The 12,802-nt window shown below is 44.3% G+C and overlaps 1 protein-coding gene across 3 annotated transcripts; it reads left to right on the top strand.

Annotated features, from left to right (window-relative positions):
• Positions 1-1,531: 1,531 nt before the first annotated feature.
• On the top strand, positions 1,532-10,620 carry LOC119275301 (cold and drought-regulated protein CORA-like). Of its 3 annotated transcripts, none has more exons than XM_037556122.1 (3): positions 1,532-1,606; positions 9,701-10,130; positions 10,224-10,620. In XM_037556122.1, exons 2-3 carry the CDS (start codon positions 9,710-9,712, stop codon positions 10,331-10,333), a joined length of 531 nt encoding a protein of 176 aa, XP_037412019.1. In that variant the 5' UTR covers positions 1,532-1,606; positions 9,701-9,709; the 3' UTR covers positions 10,334-10,620. The 3 variants fall into 3 exon arrangements, with proteins under 3 accessions (XP_037412019.1, XP_037412018.1, XP_037412020.1); XM_037556121.1 differs by lacking the exon at positions 1,532-1,606 and adding an exon at positions 9,407-9,490; XM_037556123.1 differs by lacking the exon at positions 1,532-1,606 and adding an exon at positions 9,497-9,614.
• The last annotated feature ends 2,182 nt before the right edge of the window (positions 10,621-12,802 follow it).

The following is a 12,802-nucleotide window of genomic DNA, read 5'->3' as shown; positions in this document are numbered from 1 at the left end:
GGCTTCCAGGGAGCCCGGAGAGAGATGTGCAAAGTTGTTTGAAAATAAGGTGGTGATTGATAAGGACTCGAAAGGAAATTAAAGGAAGAAATAAAACCTAGCATGGAATTTTGATGTGAGTGGGAGACAATGTTTTCTCTCTTGGCGAGTATTCTTGCTGTGATTGTTGGTTCTGGCAGGTGGATCTCACCCTTAAGGAGGCTGGGGTGACTTCCTAGGTTGACGGTGAGTATTCTTGCCGCCTCCAGCATCAGCAAGCGGATGGATGACTTTTTTGTTAGGGAACTTCGGCGGGCAAGGCCAGCCTGAACTCATTTTATTGAATTTTGTTTTACAGAGTATTTAGAAAGAAGGCGAAAGGGTAAGAGAAAAATAGGTGGGACAACATAATTCCCTAGTCAATCAGAGTTTGTTTCCGGGCCTCATGAGCACATCTGCTTGACCGAAAGAAGATGGGTGTTAATAGGTCTCAGTCGACTGAGAGTTAACCAAGTCTTAGTCAAGTGATATAGTATGTAAGAAGAAGAAAAAGTGAAAATAATTTTTTGTATGAATCTCCATGCAAAATCAAAGGAAGATAGCATCGATTGAGACATAATGAAATCTCAGTCGACTGAGACTTAGCAAAACTAAAAGAAGATTTCTTGGGAAGCATGACGGAGAACAGTTCCCGATGATTCCACCTTGTTCTTGAAAATTTTGGTGTTCCTTCTTTTGTAGATACTCGAGAGAATAGCCATGATTACAGTGTTGCAGATCTTGCATAGCTATGGATTTTGTTGTTCATGGATGGTTGCGCAATCAGCAGGATCAATGTTTAGGGAGTCAACAACCATCCAGGCCTTGGAGACCGTTGGGCAGTATAATAGCACGTGAGAAGTTGATTCAGTTTCTGAGCAGAACGGGCAGGAGTTAGAGTCTGACAGACTTCTTCGGATTCGATGCACCTGCCACTGCAGATCGATCTGACGAATCCCAACATTTTTCTCCCATCTATTGTTACTACTATTTGCAGATTGGGACAAAGCGTTGGAGGGGGCTTGCTATGCTATGGATGTTGGGGCCTCCAAAGAGCCTGGAGAGAGACGCACATAGTTATTTGAAAATAAGGCGGTGACTGATAAGGACTCGAAAGGAAATTAAAGGAAGAAATGAAACCTGACATAGAATTTTGGTGTGAGTGGGAGACAATGTTTCCTCTCTTACAAAAAAAGAACTTGAGTGGAAGACAAATCTGAGAACCAAAAAGCACATACGGAATCAGGTGCAACACGCATGGCCAGATCTGGCAGTGACACTGCACCCATTTGAATCATCAAATATAGTAAAAAAGGAATCCAACCTATCAATATTGGAAGAGAGCATACGAATCAAACCTGATCATCAACCTAGTGCCCGCAGCTGCAAGGCCTGGCAGTGCACGCGTGCGTAGTGCGGATTCCGTGCTCGGCCCAAGCGCTTGGTTACACGTGAAAAGCGAATGCGGTCGATTATAAAAGGGGACGCAGGCCACACAGTTTTTGGTAGCGCCGAGCTAAGATCAAACGCAAGGCATCGAGTCGTCTTGTCTTGCAGCATCATCTTAGCGTGTGTGCTGCTAATCCTCGTAAGTGATCACGAGTGGTTTCTTATAATTTGTTACTATTGTTCTGTGAGAGTGGCAGCGAGTGACACGTTGCTTGTTTCAAACTTATGTGGAACCTGATGCATATGTTGGCACTTTCTTGGGTTTATTACCGTTTTTCTGCGGGGGTACCGAAATCACGGATATTTGTGTGATCTTACATATAGTATTGCAGCCTTGTACTAGAGTTTTTCTCCTAGTGTGTGCGAATTAAACCGCCTTGCCAATAAACAACTTCTTGTTTAAAAAATAATTTATGTGAGCTTAGCTTGTGGACCACAATATTTAGGCATGTGAACATGTGCTCCAAGTTTGTTTACTTATCTTCAAATAGTCAATCCTTCCTATGTTGCTCTATTTCTCAACTTCATGATGTTCTGTCTCTGCTATAGGAGAAGATACCCCTGGAGGGAGTTGTTCAAGAACTTGAGGTGCAACCACCACCGATCAGGTGCAGCAGCGCCTCCAAGTCTTTGGCCCCAACAAACCTCATGTAGAATCGCTCTAATGGGCCATGAAGGTTGCCGCCATCGCATCCAGTGCACTTTCCAGTGGAGGGGTAAGTCACTTACCAGGTTCTGAATGAATTTTTTTATACTCCTGGACTCAATATGATTCTCATGTTAACTGGATAGCATGGTTATCATCTCTATTTATGCCAGAATTTGAGAATTGCTACTGTTTTTGCTTAGTCATTGAGCGCCGACTATGTTGTATAGCTCTGGGTTATGGCCTTGGTTGGTGCCATGACTACTTAGGTTTTCAGTTTGGCCTAAATTTGGATTGGTAAATGATGCTCTTAATTTTTGTTATCTAGTTATACAACAACAACAACAAAGCCTTTAGTCCCAAACAAGTTGGGGTAGGCTAGAGGTGAAACCCATAAGATCTCGCGGCCAACTCATGGCTCTGGATAGCAAGCTTCCACGCACCCCTGTCCATAGCTAGTTCTTTGGACAATATCCCTCTGGCTACGGTTTGGAAATGCAATTACACACATCTTCAGTAACTTGACAGCAGAATAAGCTAATTAGTTTGCAAATTTCTTTTGATAAATTACAATGATATCGACTTATCGTTTGTTTACTGCCATGCTTTCGTGTTAAAAAAGTTAAGACAACTTGAGAAGGTCGCATCGTGCTTGCTGATGCCTTTTGTTTGGACAAAAAAGATCAACTGATTATTGTGATTTTTGCCCATATAGGTTTGTTTGTGTCTGTTCGCAGAGTTGGATACATTCAAATAACTTGTTGCTCTGTTCGTGATAGTCAATCATGCCTTTGCTTCTCTTTTTGTGAACTTCATGCTGCTTCCTCTCTACTGTAGGAGAACATATTCCTGGAGGGAGTTGTTTGAGAATCTGAGGTGCAGCCACCACCGACTAGGTGCAGCAGCGCCTCCAAATCATCAACCCAACAAGCTCCAGGAGAAGGTATCTATATTGTTTATCTGCCCTTCCCCGCCACTGGTGGATGCTTAACTCAAAGGTTTTTTTCTAACTTTTGGTTTGATGTGTGCAGTAGAGCAAGTTCTTGGGCTTCATGTATAATTTCTCTCATGGTTCATGAAGGCTGCCGCCACCATGTCCATTGCGCCCGCCAGCGGAGGGGTAAGCCACTCACCAAGTTTCCTGAACAAAAAAGTTATACAATTGCAGTTCATGATTGTGTTGTTCGTCTGCTCTCTCATGCTCCTGGAGTCAATATGATGATGCTCATGTTAACTAGATAGCATGGTTATCATCTCCATTTAAGCCTGAGTTTGAGAATTGCTACCATTTTTGCTTAGTCTTGCTGAATACTCCCTCCGTCCCAAAATAACTGTCTCAAGTTTAGTACAACTTTGTACTAGAGGCAGTACAAAGTTGAGACACTTATTTTGGGACGGAGGGATTACAATATATTTTGTATAATTAAATAATGAGAGAAATTGTATGCTAGTGTTTGGTAGTATTAAATATGGGATAGCAGCATGTTTGGTCTTTGGTTGTGGGTTATGTATTTAGGTTTTATGAGATTGCTACCATGCAGAGCATAGATTGTACTAGAATAGTAGCTTAGTTTTTGTTAGTATTTACATGTGGCACCATCAATTCTGATTTAGGTTCAAGTTCTGACTTGTCAAGAATAAGTTTATGTGTTGTTGTCTGAGTTGCTTATCCCTTTGTACATGCTCACGACATGCATGATGCCCATGTTCTGTTTTTGGTGGACGTGCTGGTGATAGTGCGGGGTGTAAATCTCTATATGCAAGTGCAAGTATTATATGGAGTTCTATGTGACATTTCTTCTAATTTTGCTTCATCCTTTTTACAGGTTATGTAACCTCCAGAAATCTATGGTTGATTCCTTGAGGTTATCTACAAGCTCGGCTTCCGCTTCCATGGCAGTGGTGCCATCTTCTTCTGGTCAGCAGCTACAAGTCATTGTTAAGGTGTAAATATCACATTTCAGCTGGCGCGTGTAGATCATCCCTTCTGGTTAGCAGCTATGAGTCCCTGGAGAGCGCTTTTGCGGTGGTCGGCAGCTGCCATTAAGTTGTTTTGAGTCCCTGAAGTTGCCGATTGTTAAAATGGTCGGTTCTACATGTGTTTCGTTTTTCTTTTTGTAGATGATCGCTCCTTGCTGATGTGGTCTCGAAGCTCAAGTTGTGGATAGTAGTTTTAGGAGATGGGAGCCAGCATGTGGTGGAGTTGTTGTAAAGACATGCTTTGTTTCCCGTTCGTGTGAAATAAGAAACAGTAATGTCGTGCTGCATGTGATTCTTTGCAACGTGTTATGCTACCGAAATTTCTAGTGAAAATTCTTTCGACTTGGCAAAATTTTGGCCTTGTTTGTAACAAAACGAAAGCTTTAGGGTGTTCGATTCAAAATGTCATGGACTTGTTCGTAACAAAACAAAAACTTTAGGGTCTTCAACTCAAATCCGATAGAAGTAGGATGACAACTATCATGGCCGTCCCTCTATCTTGTGGTACATCACTGAAGCGGGCACATGCTCATCAGAGTCCGTTTGAGGCTCCGGAGAGGGGGATATTCGATCTTTGTCATCACCAACCCTTCTCCATCGCCAATTCCATCATGCTCCTCGCCCGGAGTGAGTAATTCCTTCGTAGGCTCGCTGGTCGGTGAGGGAGTTGGATGAGATTCATCATGTAATCGAGTTAGTTTTGTTAGAGCTTGATCCCTAGTATCCATTATGTTCTGAGATTGATGTTGCTACGACTTTGCCATGCTTAATGCTTATCACTTTGGGCCCGGGTGCCATGATTTCAGATCTGAATCCTTTATGTTATCACCATTATATCTATGTTCTAGATCCGATCTTGCAAGTTATAGTCACCTACTACGTGTTGTGATCCGGCAACCCCGGAGTGACAGAAGTCGAGACACTTCCCGATGATGACCGTAGTTTGAGGAGTTCATGTATCCACTATGTGTTAACGTTTTGTTCCGGTTCTCTATTAAAAGGAGGCCTTAATATCCCTTAGTTTCTTTATGGACCCCGCTGCCACGGGAGGGTAGGACAAAAGATGTCATGCAAGTTCTTTCCATAACCACATATGACTATTTACAGAATACATGCCTACATTATATTTATGAACTGGAGCTAGTGCCGTATCGCCCTAGGTTATGACTGTTATATGATGAATATCATTCAACGAAATCACCGATCCAATGCCTACAAATATCTCTTATATTGTTTCTGCTAAGTTACTACTGCTACTGTCATTATTGCACTTGCTACAAAATCATTGCTATCACTGTTACTGTTACTATTCTTGTTGCTACTACTATCAAAACTATCATGCTACTTTGCTACTGATCACTTTCCTGCAAATAATTTATCTCCAGGTGTGGTTGAATTGACAAGTCAGTTGCTAATACTTGCAAATATTCTTTGGCTCCCCTTGTGTCGCATCAATAAATTTGGGTTGAATACTCTACCCTCGAAAGTTGTTGTGATCCCCTATACTAGTGGGTTATTAGTAACTCTGCCAAGGGGGTGTGCAGAGTTACCACCATTCATAGGGATACAATACTATGATATTGTTCTTTGGCCTCTAGTCACATGCCTAGAAAACATACCATCAACCTTTTCTGGAATTTTCTTCTTTTTATACCTAGTTGTTTCAAAGAAGCTTCCTCAAAATAATTACTATCCAACCAACTCAAATATGTAGGAGTTTTTTTACCCAAACAAGTCATTACTAGTAGGTTGAACATGAGTATTGCAAGTTTTTTCACACAAATTTCCTCTAACATGTAATATTTTCAACACATCAATGCAAGCAAATCATTGTCAGGGACACAACCATTTTAGCCACTCTACACATCATCTCTTGATTAGACAAATAATGAAACAAATTATTATTCACTAAAGGGGACTTACCTTCCAGATTCCTTTTCCTGGTAAGGTTAACAACTCTAACTTCCTCATTTTTCTGTTGGGTCCGAGCAATGTGTTGTCTAAATCTCAATTTGACCTCAAGAGACAAAGGTGTGATAGGAATAACCTCATTAGTACAATCAGAAGAATGAGATTATACCATGTACTCGTTGGAGACCTTCAGGATATGGTCCACCTCACCCACCACCTCCAACATCTGAGTAGAGTTAGTACCAACCTTTGCATAATATCTAGAATGACTTCTAGGAAACTAATGAACCACGATAACGCCTGAACATTCGGGACTTCACCATGGCAAATCTAAAACTTTCGATGGAAATTTTAGTGACACGAGGACGACAATTTTAGTTGGAAAGCATGTTAACTCCATGGATAATGCATTTTTGCCAGAAAATTGTCGTGCATGCAAACTAAACTTGTCATCCCTGCGTCTCAAAAATTGTCATAAAAAACTTTCGATTTGTCATGGTCAAATCCCAAATGTTCAGGATTTATCATTTTCAAAAATAATTCATCTACATATCTTATTATGTAGAGCAACCATGTGCAGCAGGAACATGAGCCACGATAGTAAGAGTGTTATGTGGGACAATCCACTTGCTAGAGTTCACACCACCTGAGTAACTTCTTCCATTGCCCCGTCGCGAGCCAGGTTCTCAATCACAAGAGCACTATCCACTTCACTTTTTTTGAAGATTCAGACACTTATTTATCAACGGAAGCCATTATTGGACAAGTTTTTCCCCATGCTCATCAGAGTGCCCAACTCTGTTACTACCAAGGGACTCGGAATTATTTGCCCCAGAACATTATCCTGGCTTCTACGTTTAGGAGTACGATTCAGATTTTCAACTATGTCTATGTCAACAGAAACAACAACAAATCGACAAGTAGGGTTACTCACCAGGACTTCCTCAATTTCATATTGAAACTTGTAAAAAAATGACCTCCTAGCACCCTTAAGCAACAATAGGGAGCTCATTAATGTTCCTGCAGCCAATTTTGACTCACATAGAGGAATGACAATGTACAAATTATGCTATTGAAAATTCGTTCCTCTAGCAGTTCCGGTTTGAGCCCAACCAGACCACCAACAAATGACACATTTCTTTCACATATTTAACAAGAGGAATTTTGCTCACTTTAACTGAAGCAACTTCGAGAACACCTTCAGAGCCAACAACATCCGACCACGGAGACAATCTCACAATAGCACCACGCGATTTAAGTGTCATATGTTCAACGTATAAAGTCATTTCCACCTCTCTAACATTAGGAAATCTCATAACATACTGATTAGGACCAATCAGCCGAGCAACACAACACCAACCAGCCCCAACATAAGTACACAATTCATGTTCTACCTCTCTACCAGTAGCAGATCCCTTAGTAATAGTAATGGCTATGCTACTAGACCGGTCTTTGATTTGCTTAACAGTATTGTAATCATGAACATAGTAGAATCCCTGACCTCTAGACTGGAAAACACACACGACAGACGTGCATTTTCATTGTAAAAAATCAGTGCAAATAACAGAGATCCATTCTTGTTGCAACATTGACAGAAAGTTTGCGGTCACTTTGTCGTGTAATGGCCAACAATGTTGTAGATTTGACATACCTGAGGATTCTTGTTGTGATTATTGATGAGGGTGACTTCCCAGGTTGACGTTGAGTATTCTTGTTGCCTCCAACATCGGCAAGTGGATGGGTCGCTTCACCCTCATTGCTCCTGCCACTGCATATCGATCTGACGAATCTCGACAGTTTCATCCCATCTATTGTTACTACTATTCGCAGGTCGAGATAAAGCGCTTGAGGGGGAATTGCTATGCTACGGATGTTGGGGCTTATAGGGAGCCCGGAGAGAGATGTGCAAAGTTGTTTGAAAATAAGGTGGTGATTGATAAGGACTCGAAAGGAAATTAAAGGAAGAAATAAAACCTGACATGGAATTTTGGTGTGAGTGGGAGACATTGTTTTCTCTCTTGGTGAGTATTCTTGTTGTGATTTTGGTGAAGGCAGGTGGATCTCGCCCTTAAGGAGGCCGGGGTGACTTCCCAGGTTGACGGTGAGTATTCTTGCCGCCTCCAGCATCGGCAAGCGGATGGATGACTTTTTTGTTAGGGAACTTCGGTGGGCAAGGCCAGCCTGAACTCATTTTATTGAATTTTGTTTTACAGAGTATTTACAAAGAAGGCGAAAGGGGGAAAGGGAAAAATAAAACGCTAGGAACTAAGCTACATCTAGGCTGGACAACATAATCCCCTAGTCAACCAGAGTTTGTTTCGGGGCCTCATTAGCACATCTGCTTGACCAAAAGAAGATGTGTGTTGCTAGGTCTCAGTCGACTGAGTGTTAACCAAGTCTCGGTCAAGTGATATAGTATGTAAGAAGAAGAAAAACTGAAAATAATTTTTTGTATGAATCTCCATGCCAAATCAAAGGAAGATAGCATCGACTGAGACATAATGAAATCTCAGTCGAGCGAGACTTAGCAAAACTGAAAGAAGATTTCTTGGGCTGCATGACGGAGAACAGTTCCCAATGATTACACCTCGTTCTTGAAAATTTTGGCGTTCCTCCTTTTATGATTATAGTGTTGCAGATCTTGCATGTAAGCTATGGATTTCGTTGTTCATGGATGGTTGCGCAATCAGCAGGATCAATGTTTAGGGAGTGGACAACCGTCCAGGCCTCGAAGACCGTTGGGCAGTGTAATAGCATGTGAGAAGTTGATTCAGTTTCCGAGCAAAACGGGCAGGAGTCAGAGTCTGACAGACTTCTTTGGAATTGATGCTCGTGCCACTGCAGATCGGTCTGACGAATCTCAACATTTTTCTCCCATCTATTGTTACTACTGTTCGCAGATTGAGACAAAGCGCTGGATGGGGGTTGCTATGCTATGTATGTTGGGGCCTCCATAGAGCTCGGAGAGAGACGCACATAATTTTTTGAAAATAAGGTAGTGACTGATAAGGACTCGAAAGGAAATTAAAGGAAGAAATGAAACCTGACATAGAATTTTGGTGTGAGTGGGAGACAATGTTTCCTCTTTTACAAACAAAAAAAGAACTTGAGTGGAAGACAAATGCGAGAACCAAAAAGCACGTACGGAATCAGGTGTAACACGCACGGCCAGATCTGGCAGTGACACTGCACCCATTTTAATCGTCAAATATAGTAAAAAAGGAATCCAACCTATCAATATTGGAAGAGAGCATACGAATCGAACCTGATCATCAACCTAGTGCCCGCGCAGATGCAAGGCCTAGTGCAGATTCCGCGCTCGGCCAAAAGCGCGTGGTTACACGTCGAAAGCCACTGCGATCGATTATAAAAGGGGACGCAGGCCACACAGTTTTCGGCAGCACCGAGCTCGAGCTAAGATCAAACACAAGGCATCGAGCCGTCTTGCCTTTTAGCATCATCTTAGCGTGTGTGCTGCTAATCCTCGTAAGTGATCACGAGTGATCTCTTATAATTTTTCGCCGCGCTTTTACAAGCCTGCAGCTCGTCAATAAATTTTCGCCGCGCTTTTACTTCCAAAGGCATTATCGTCTTGAATTTGTGGATTCTGGTTGTGCTTACTGTTCATTGTGATTATAACTGGAGCTGACAAAGTACCAAGGGCTGATCGTTAATGAGTTTACCTTTTGCTGGTAGTTTTCAAGCATGGGTGGAGGCCACGACATGCACGGCAGCCCCAACGGCGGCGTGAAGGGCTTCGTGTCCAGCCTCGTCGGCGGCGGCAAAGGCCACGGCTACGGGTCATCATACGGCCAGGGGCACGGCTACGGCGGCGGCCATGTACAGGGCTACCAGCAGGGATACGGCGGGCATGGACAGAGCTACGAGCACGGTTACGGCGGACATGCGCAGCACGGACACGGCGGCTACGAGCATGGGTATGGCGGCGGGCATGTGCAGCAGGGACACGGGCACGGGTACGGCGGACACGGGCAGCAGCACGGATACGGCGGCGGCCACGCGCAGCTCGGGTACCCTCCCGCTGCCGGCGCCTACCCTCCGCACGGGGGCTACCAGGCGCACGGCTACGCGCCGGCGGCCTACCCTTCTCACGGGGCGCACCAGGGTAACTAACTTTTATGTCTTTGCACCTTCATCATGCATGAATCAAAGTCTGAGACGTACGGGACACATAAAACGTGCGCATACGTGGGTGCAGGTCACATGGGATCGTACCACACCGGGCATGGCGGCGGGCACCACCACGGCGGCAAGTACCACGGCGGCAAGTACAACGGCGGCAAGCACGGCAGTAAGTGGATCAGGTGAAGTGGCGCGCGTGGCAGCGCGTACGTGCGTACGTGCGCGCCTCCATATCATGCCTTAGTTGATCATTAACCATGCTCTCCGTATACTACCTAAATAAGGGCGACGCATGGTGTGTGACACTATGTAGCTTTCCTTTCAGCTGGTAATGATGTGTGTGGTGACCTAATAAGTCTGTGTGTGGCTTAGTACGAAAAATTTGTGTTTGCTGTACTGATGAAATACAAGGAATATGTACCACCGTGCTCGGCCTGTGTGTACTGATGCATCAAATATAACTTCCTATCGAATGTTCGCTTTTATTTAGGGTATGGGGCCATTTGTGCTGCTCCGGTAGGAGAACAAAGCAGCAGAGGGTGTGGAAATTTGTGAGGGGAAAGGGATGAGGAAGAAAGGTTAACAAAGTACTACTGCCTTCGATTTATTTTCTCAACTTAAGAAAAATCTTGTACCATGGTGCAATTTTTTTTCAGAACCTCGCCGGAGGGCGGGGAGCTCCCACCTTGCATTTAGAAGAAGCATAATTTGTCTCGTTAATGAAGGAAGCCAGGCCTACAAACTACATAAAGGAACAGTTAATTAAGAAAAAACGATGAAACCAACACAAAGCTGACAAGCAATCAAGGCGCATCATCCGAGCCGGATACAAGTATGCCTAGGCCCAACACCGTCAGAAACACCGCACACCTAACCAAATGAAGCTCCCGACCTCAAGACAATGCTTGCAACCATATGTGTACTTGCGCTTAACCTTATGAAGAACTTGATCAAGCATTTACCTCTACCAAGAAACAAATTGGCTGGATCATCATATGCATGAGTGGCTTCTTGTACATCTATAGGTAAAATTTCATTTTCTCTTGCACATCCTCCCTTCTTGGATGTCGCGCCTTTAAGAAAATCTCTGAAAGCTTCAGCCCACTTAAATTCAGTGCCCTTGGAAGCCGGGACGTTGTAGTTTTTGTTTTCCTTATCCACACGTCCACTACGCCTTTAGGCACAATTAGAGTCCACTTTAATTTGTGCATGAACCGGTGCATCGAGCAAGGAGCGTGGCACAGTGTAATGGGACTGAAGCTGCTCAAGAAATCATCCAACAAGGTTGATGATGTCTGGCATTGCGGCTCGCAAATGTCATCAAGCGACTCATTGGACTCAGAAGTCATCATGCTGTGAGGGTCACCTGACGTTGTCAAACCTCTCCAACTAATCTAACAAGCAAAGCCGCTTGTGTCAGCTCCATGCCATTGCTTGAAGACACAATCTACCATAACTTGCTCCTCCACACCTTGAATCATCATCTCAGCCAAGACAAGATGCAAAGCATGATACACATCCTCAGACTGTGCCAGCGTACACTGGCGGAGCTTAGTGTAGACCAAGGGGGGCCATGCCCCCCCTTTAATTTTGGCATTCAGTGAAGTGCATGCTAGCTTTTAGGCCCAATTATTTTTTCAACAAGTGATTAGCCCCTCCTAACCTACTAATTTGTTTCCCTTGAGTCATGACCCCCTCTTAAATTTTGCTCAAGCTCCACCACTGCCATCGTAGCTAGTAACTCAGAGGTGCCACCGCTAACACTTACCTTGCTGATATCCTTAGCACCCGCAACAAGAAGATGTGCAGATTCCTCGTGCTCGCACTAGGAAGGGGAGGGAGCAGTGGAGGGAGCCAAGAACACTGAGGGAGAACAAACTTGCTATCGAAGTCGTCCAACTGCTCCAAAAGGCATGCGACCCAAGTTGTCCAGTCCTGGATAGCAGCCACCATGTCACAAAGCGGCTGAACAACCTTGCCCAAACGAGAGACAAACACAGCCCGTAACTCAACGCGTAGAGTCTCCACCTGTATTGTAAGGAGAGGTTGTAGCAACCCCAAAACAACGGTAGCCATGCCGGGATCAGTCACAGAGCCTCCAGATCATGCACGGTAAGATGAACAACAACTGAAGTCCACAAGCGTTGTTGTCGCTGTTGAGGGGCTGGAGGAAAGCGGCTGCACTCGCCAAGCAAGCATGTCTCATGATCGACATGGAGGCGAGTAGGAGCGTTGATGAGGAGCTTGACTAGTTGGTAAGGACAACGGGTAGTTACATTCTCGATCGCGAGGGCAGCGACAACCCAAGCACCAGACAAGATCACGACAGACAATGATGAAGTGGTCCGGCGCCTAGCAGTGAAGGATAGGCCGAACTCCACTTGAAGGTGAGGCAGAGTCTAGTCTCCTTCCTGCGAGGAAGATTGGGTGCCTTCTGCAGCCTCGGGGATGCCATCATGATGGCATGACAAGATCACTCCATGATATGGATGACAAAGAAAGGGCTCAATAAGAAGGTAAGCTCATCCTTAGTTGTCGTAAGTGAGTCGATTGATGGTGACTAGCAGTATATCATGATTGGTTACCAAAATGTTAAGGTCGACGGCGTGGCAGGAGGTGAGATAAGAACGTGCCAAGTTAGGTCACCACGCCGTG

The sequence above is a fragment of the Triticum dicoccoides genome, chromosome 3B, assembly GCF_002162155.2.
Source record: "Triticum dicoccoides isolate Atlit2015 ecotype Zavitan chromosome 3B, WEW_v2.0, whole genome shotgun sequence".
Classification (NCBI taxonomy): Eukaryota; Viridiplantae; Streptophyta; class Magnoliopsida; order Poales; family Poaceae; genus Triticum; species Triticum dicoccoides.
Note: the sequence above shows the minus strand (reverse complement) of the source record. Positions and strands in the feature narration are given on the sequence as shown.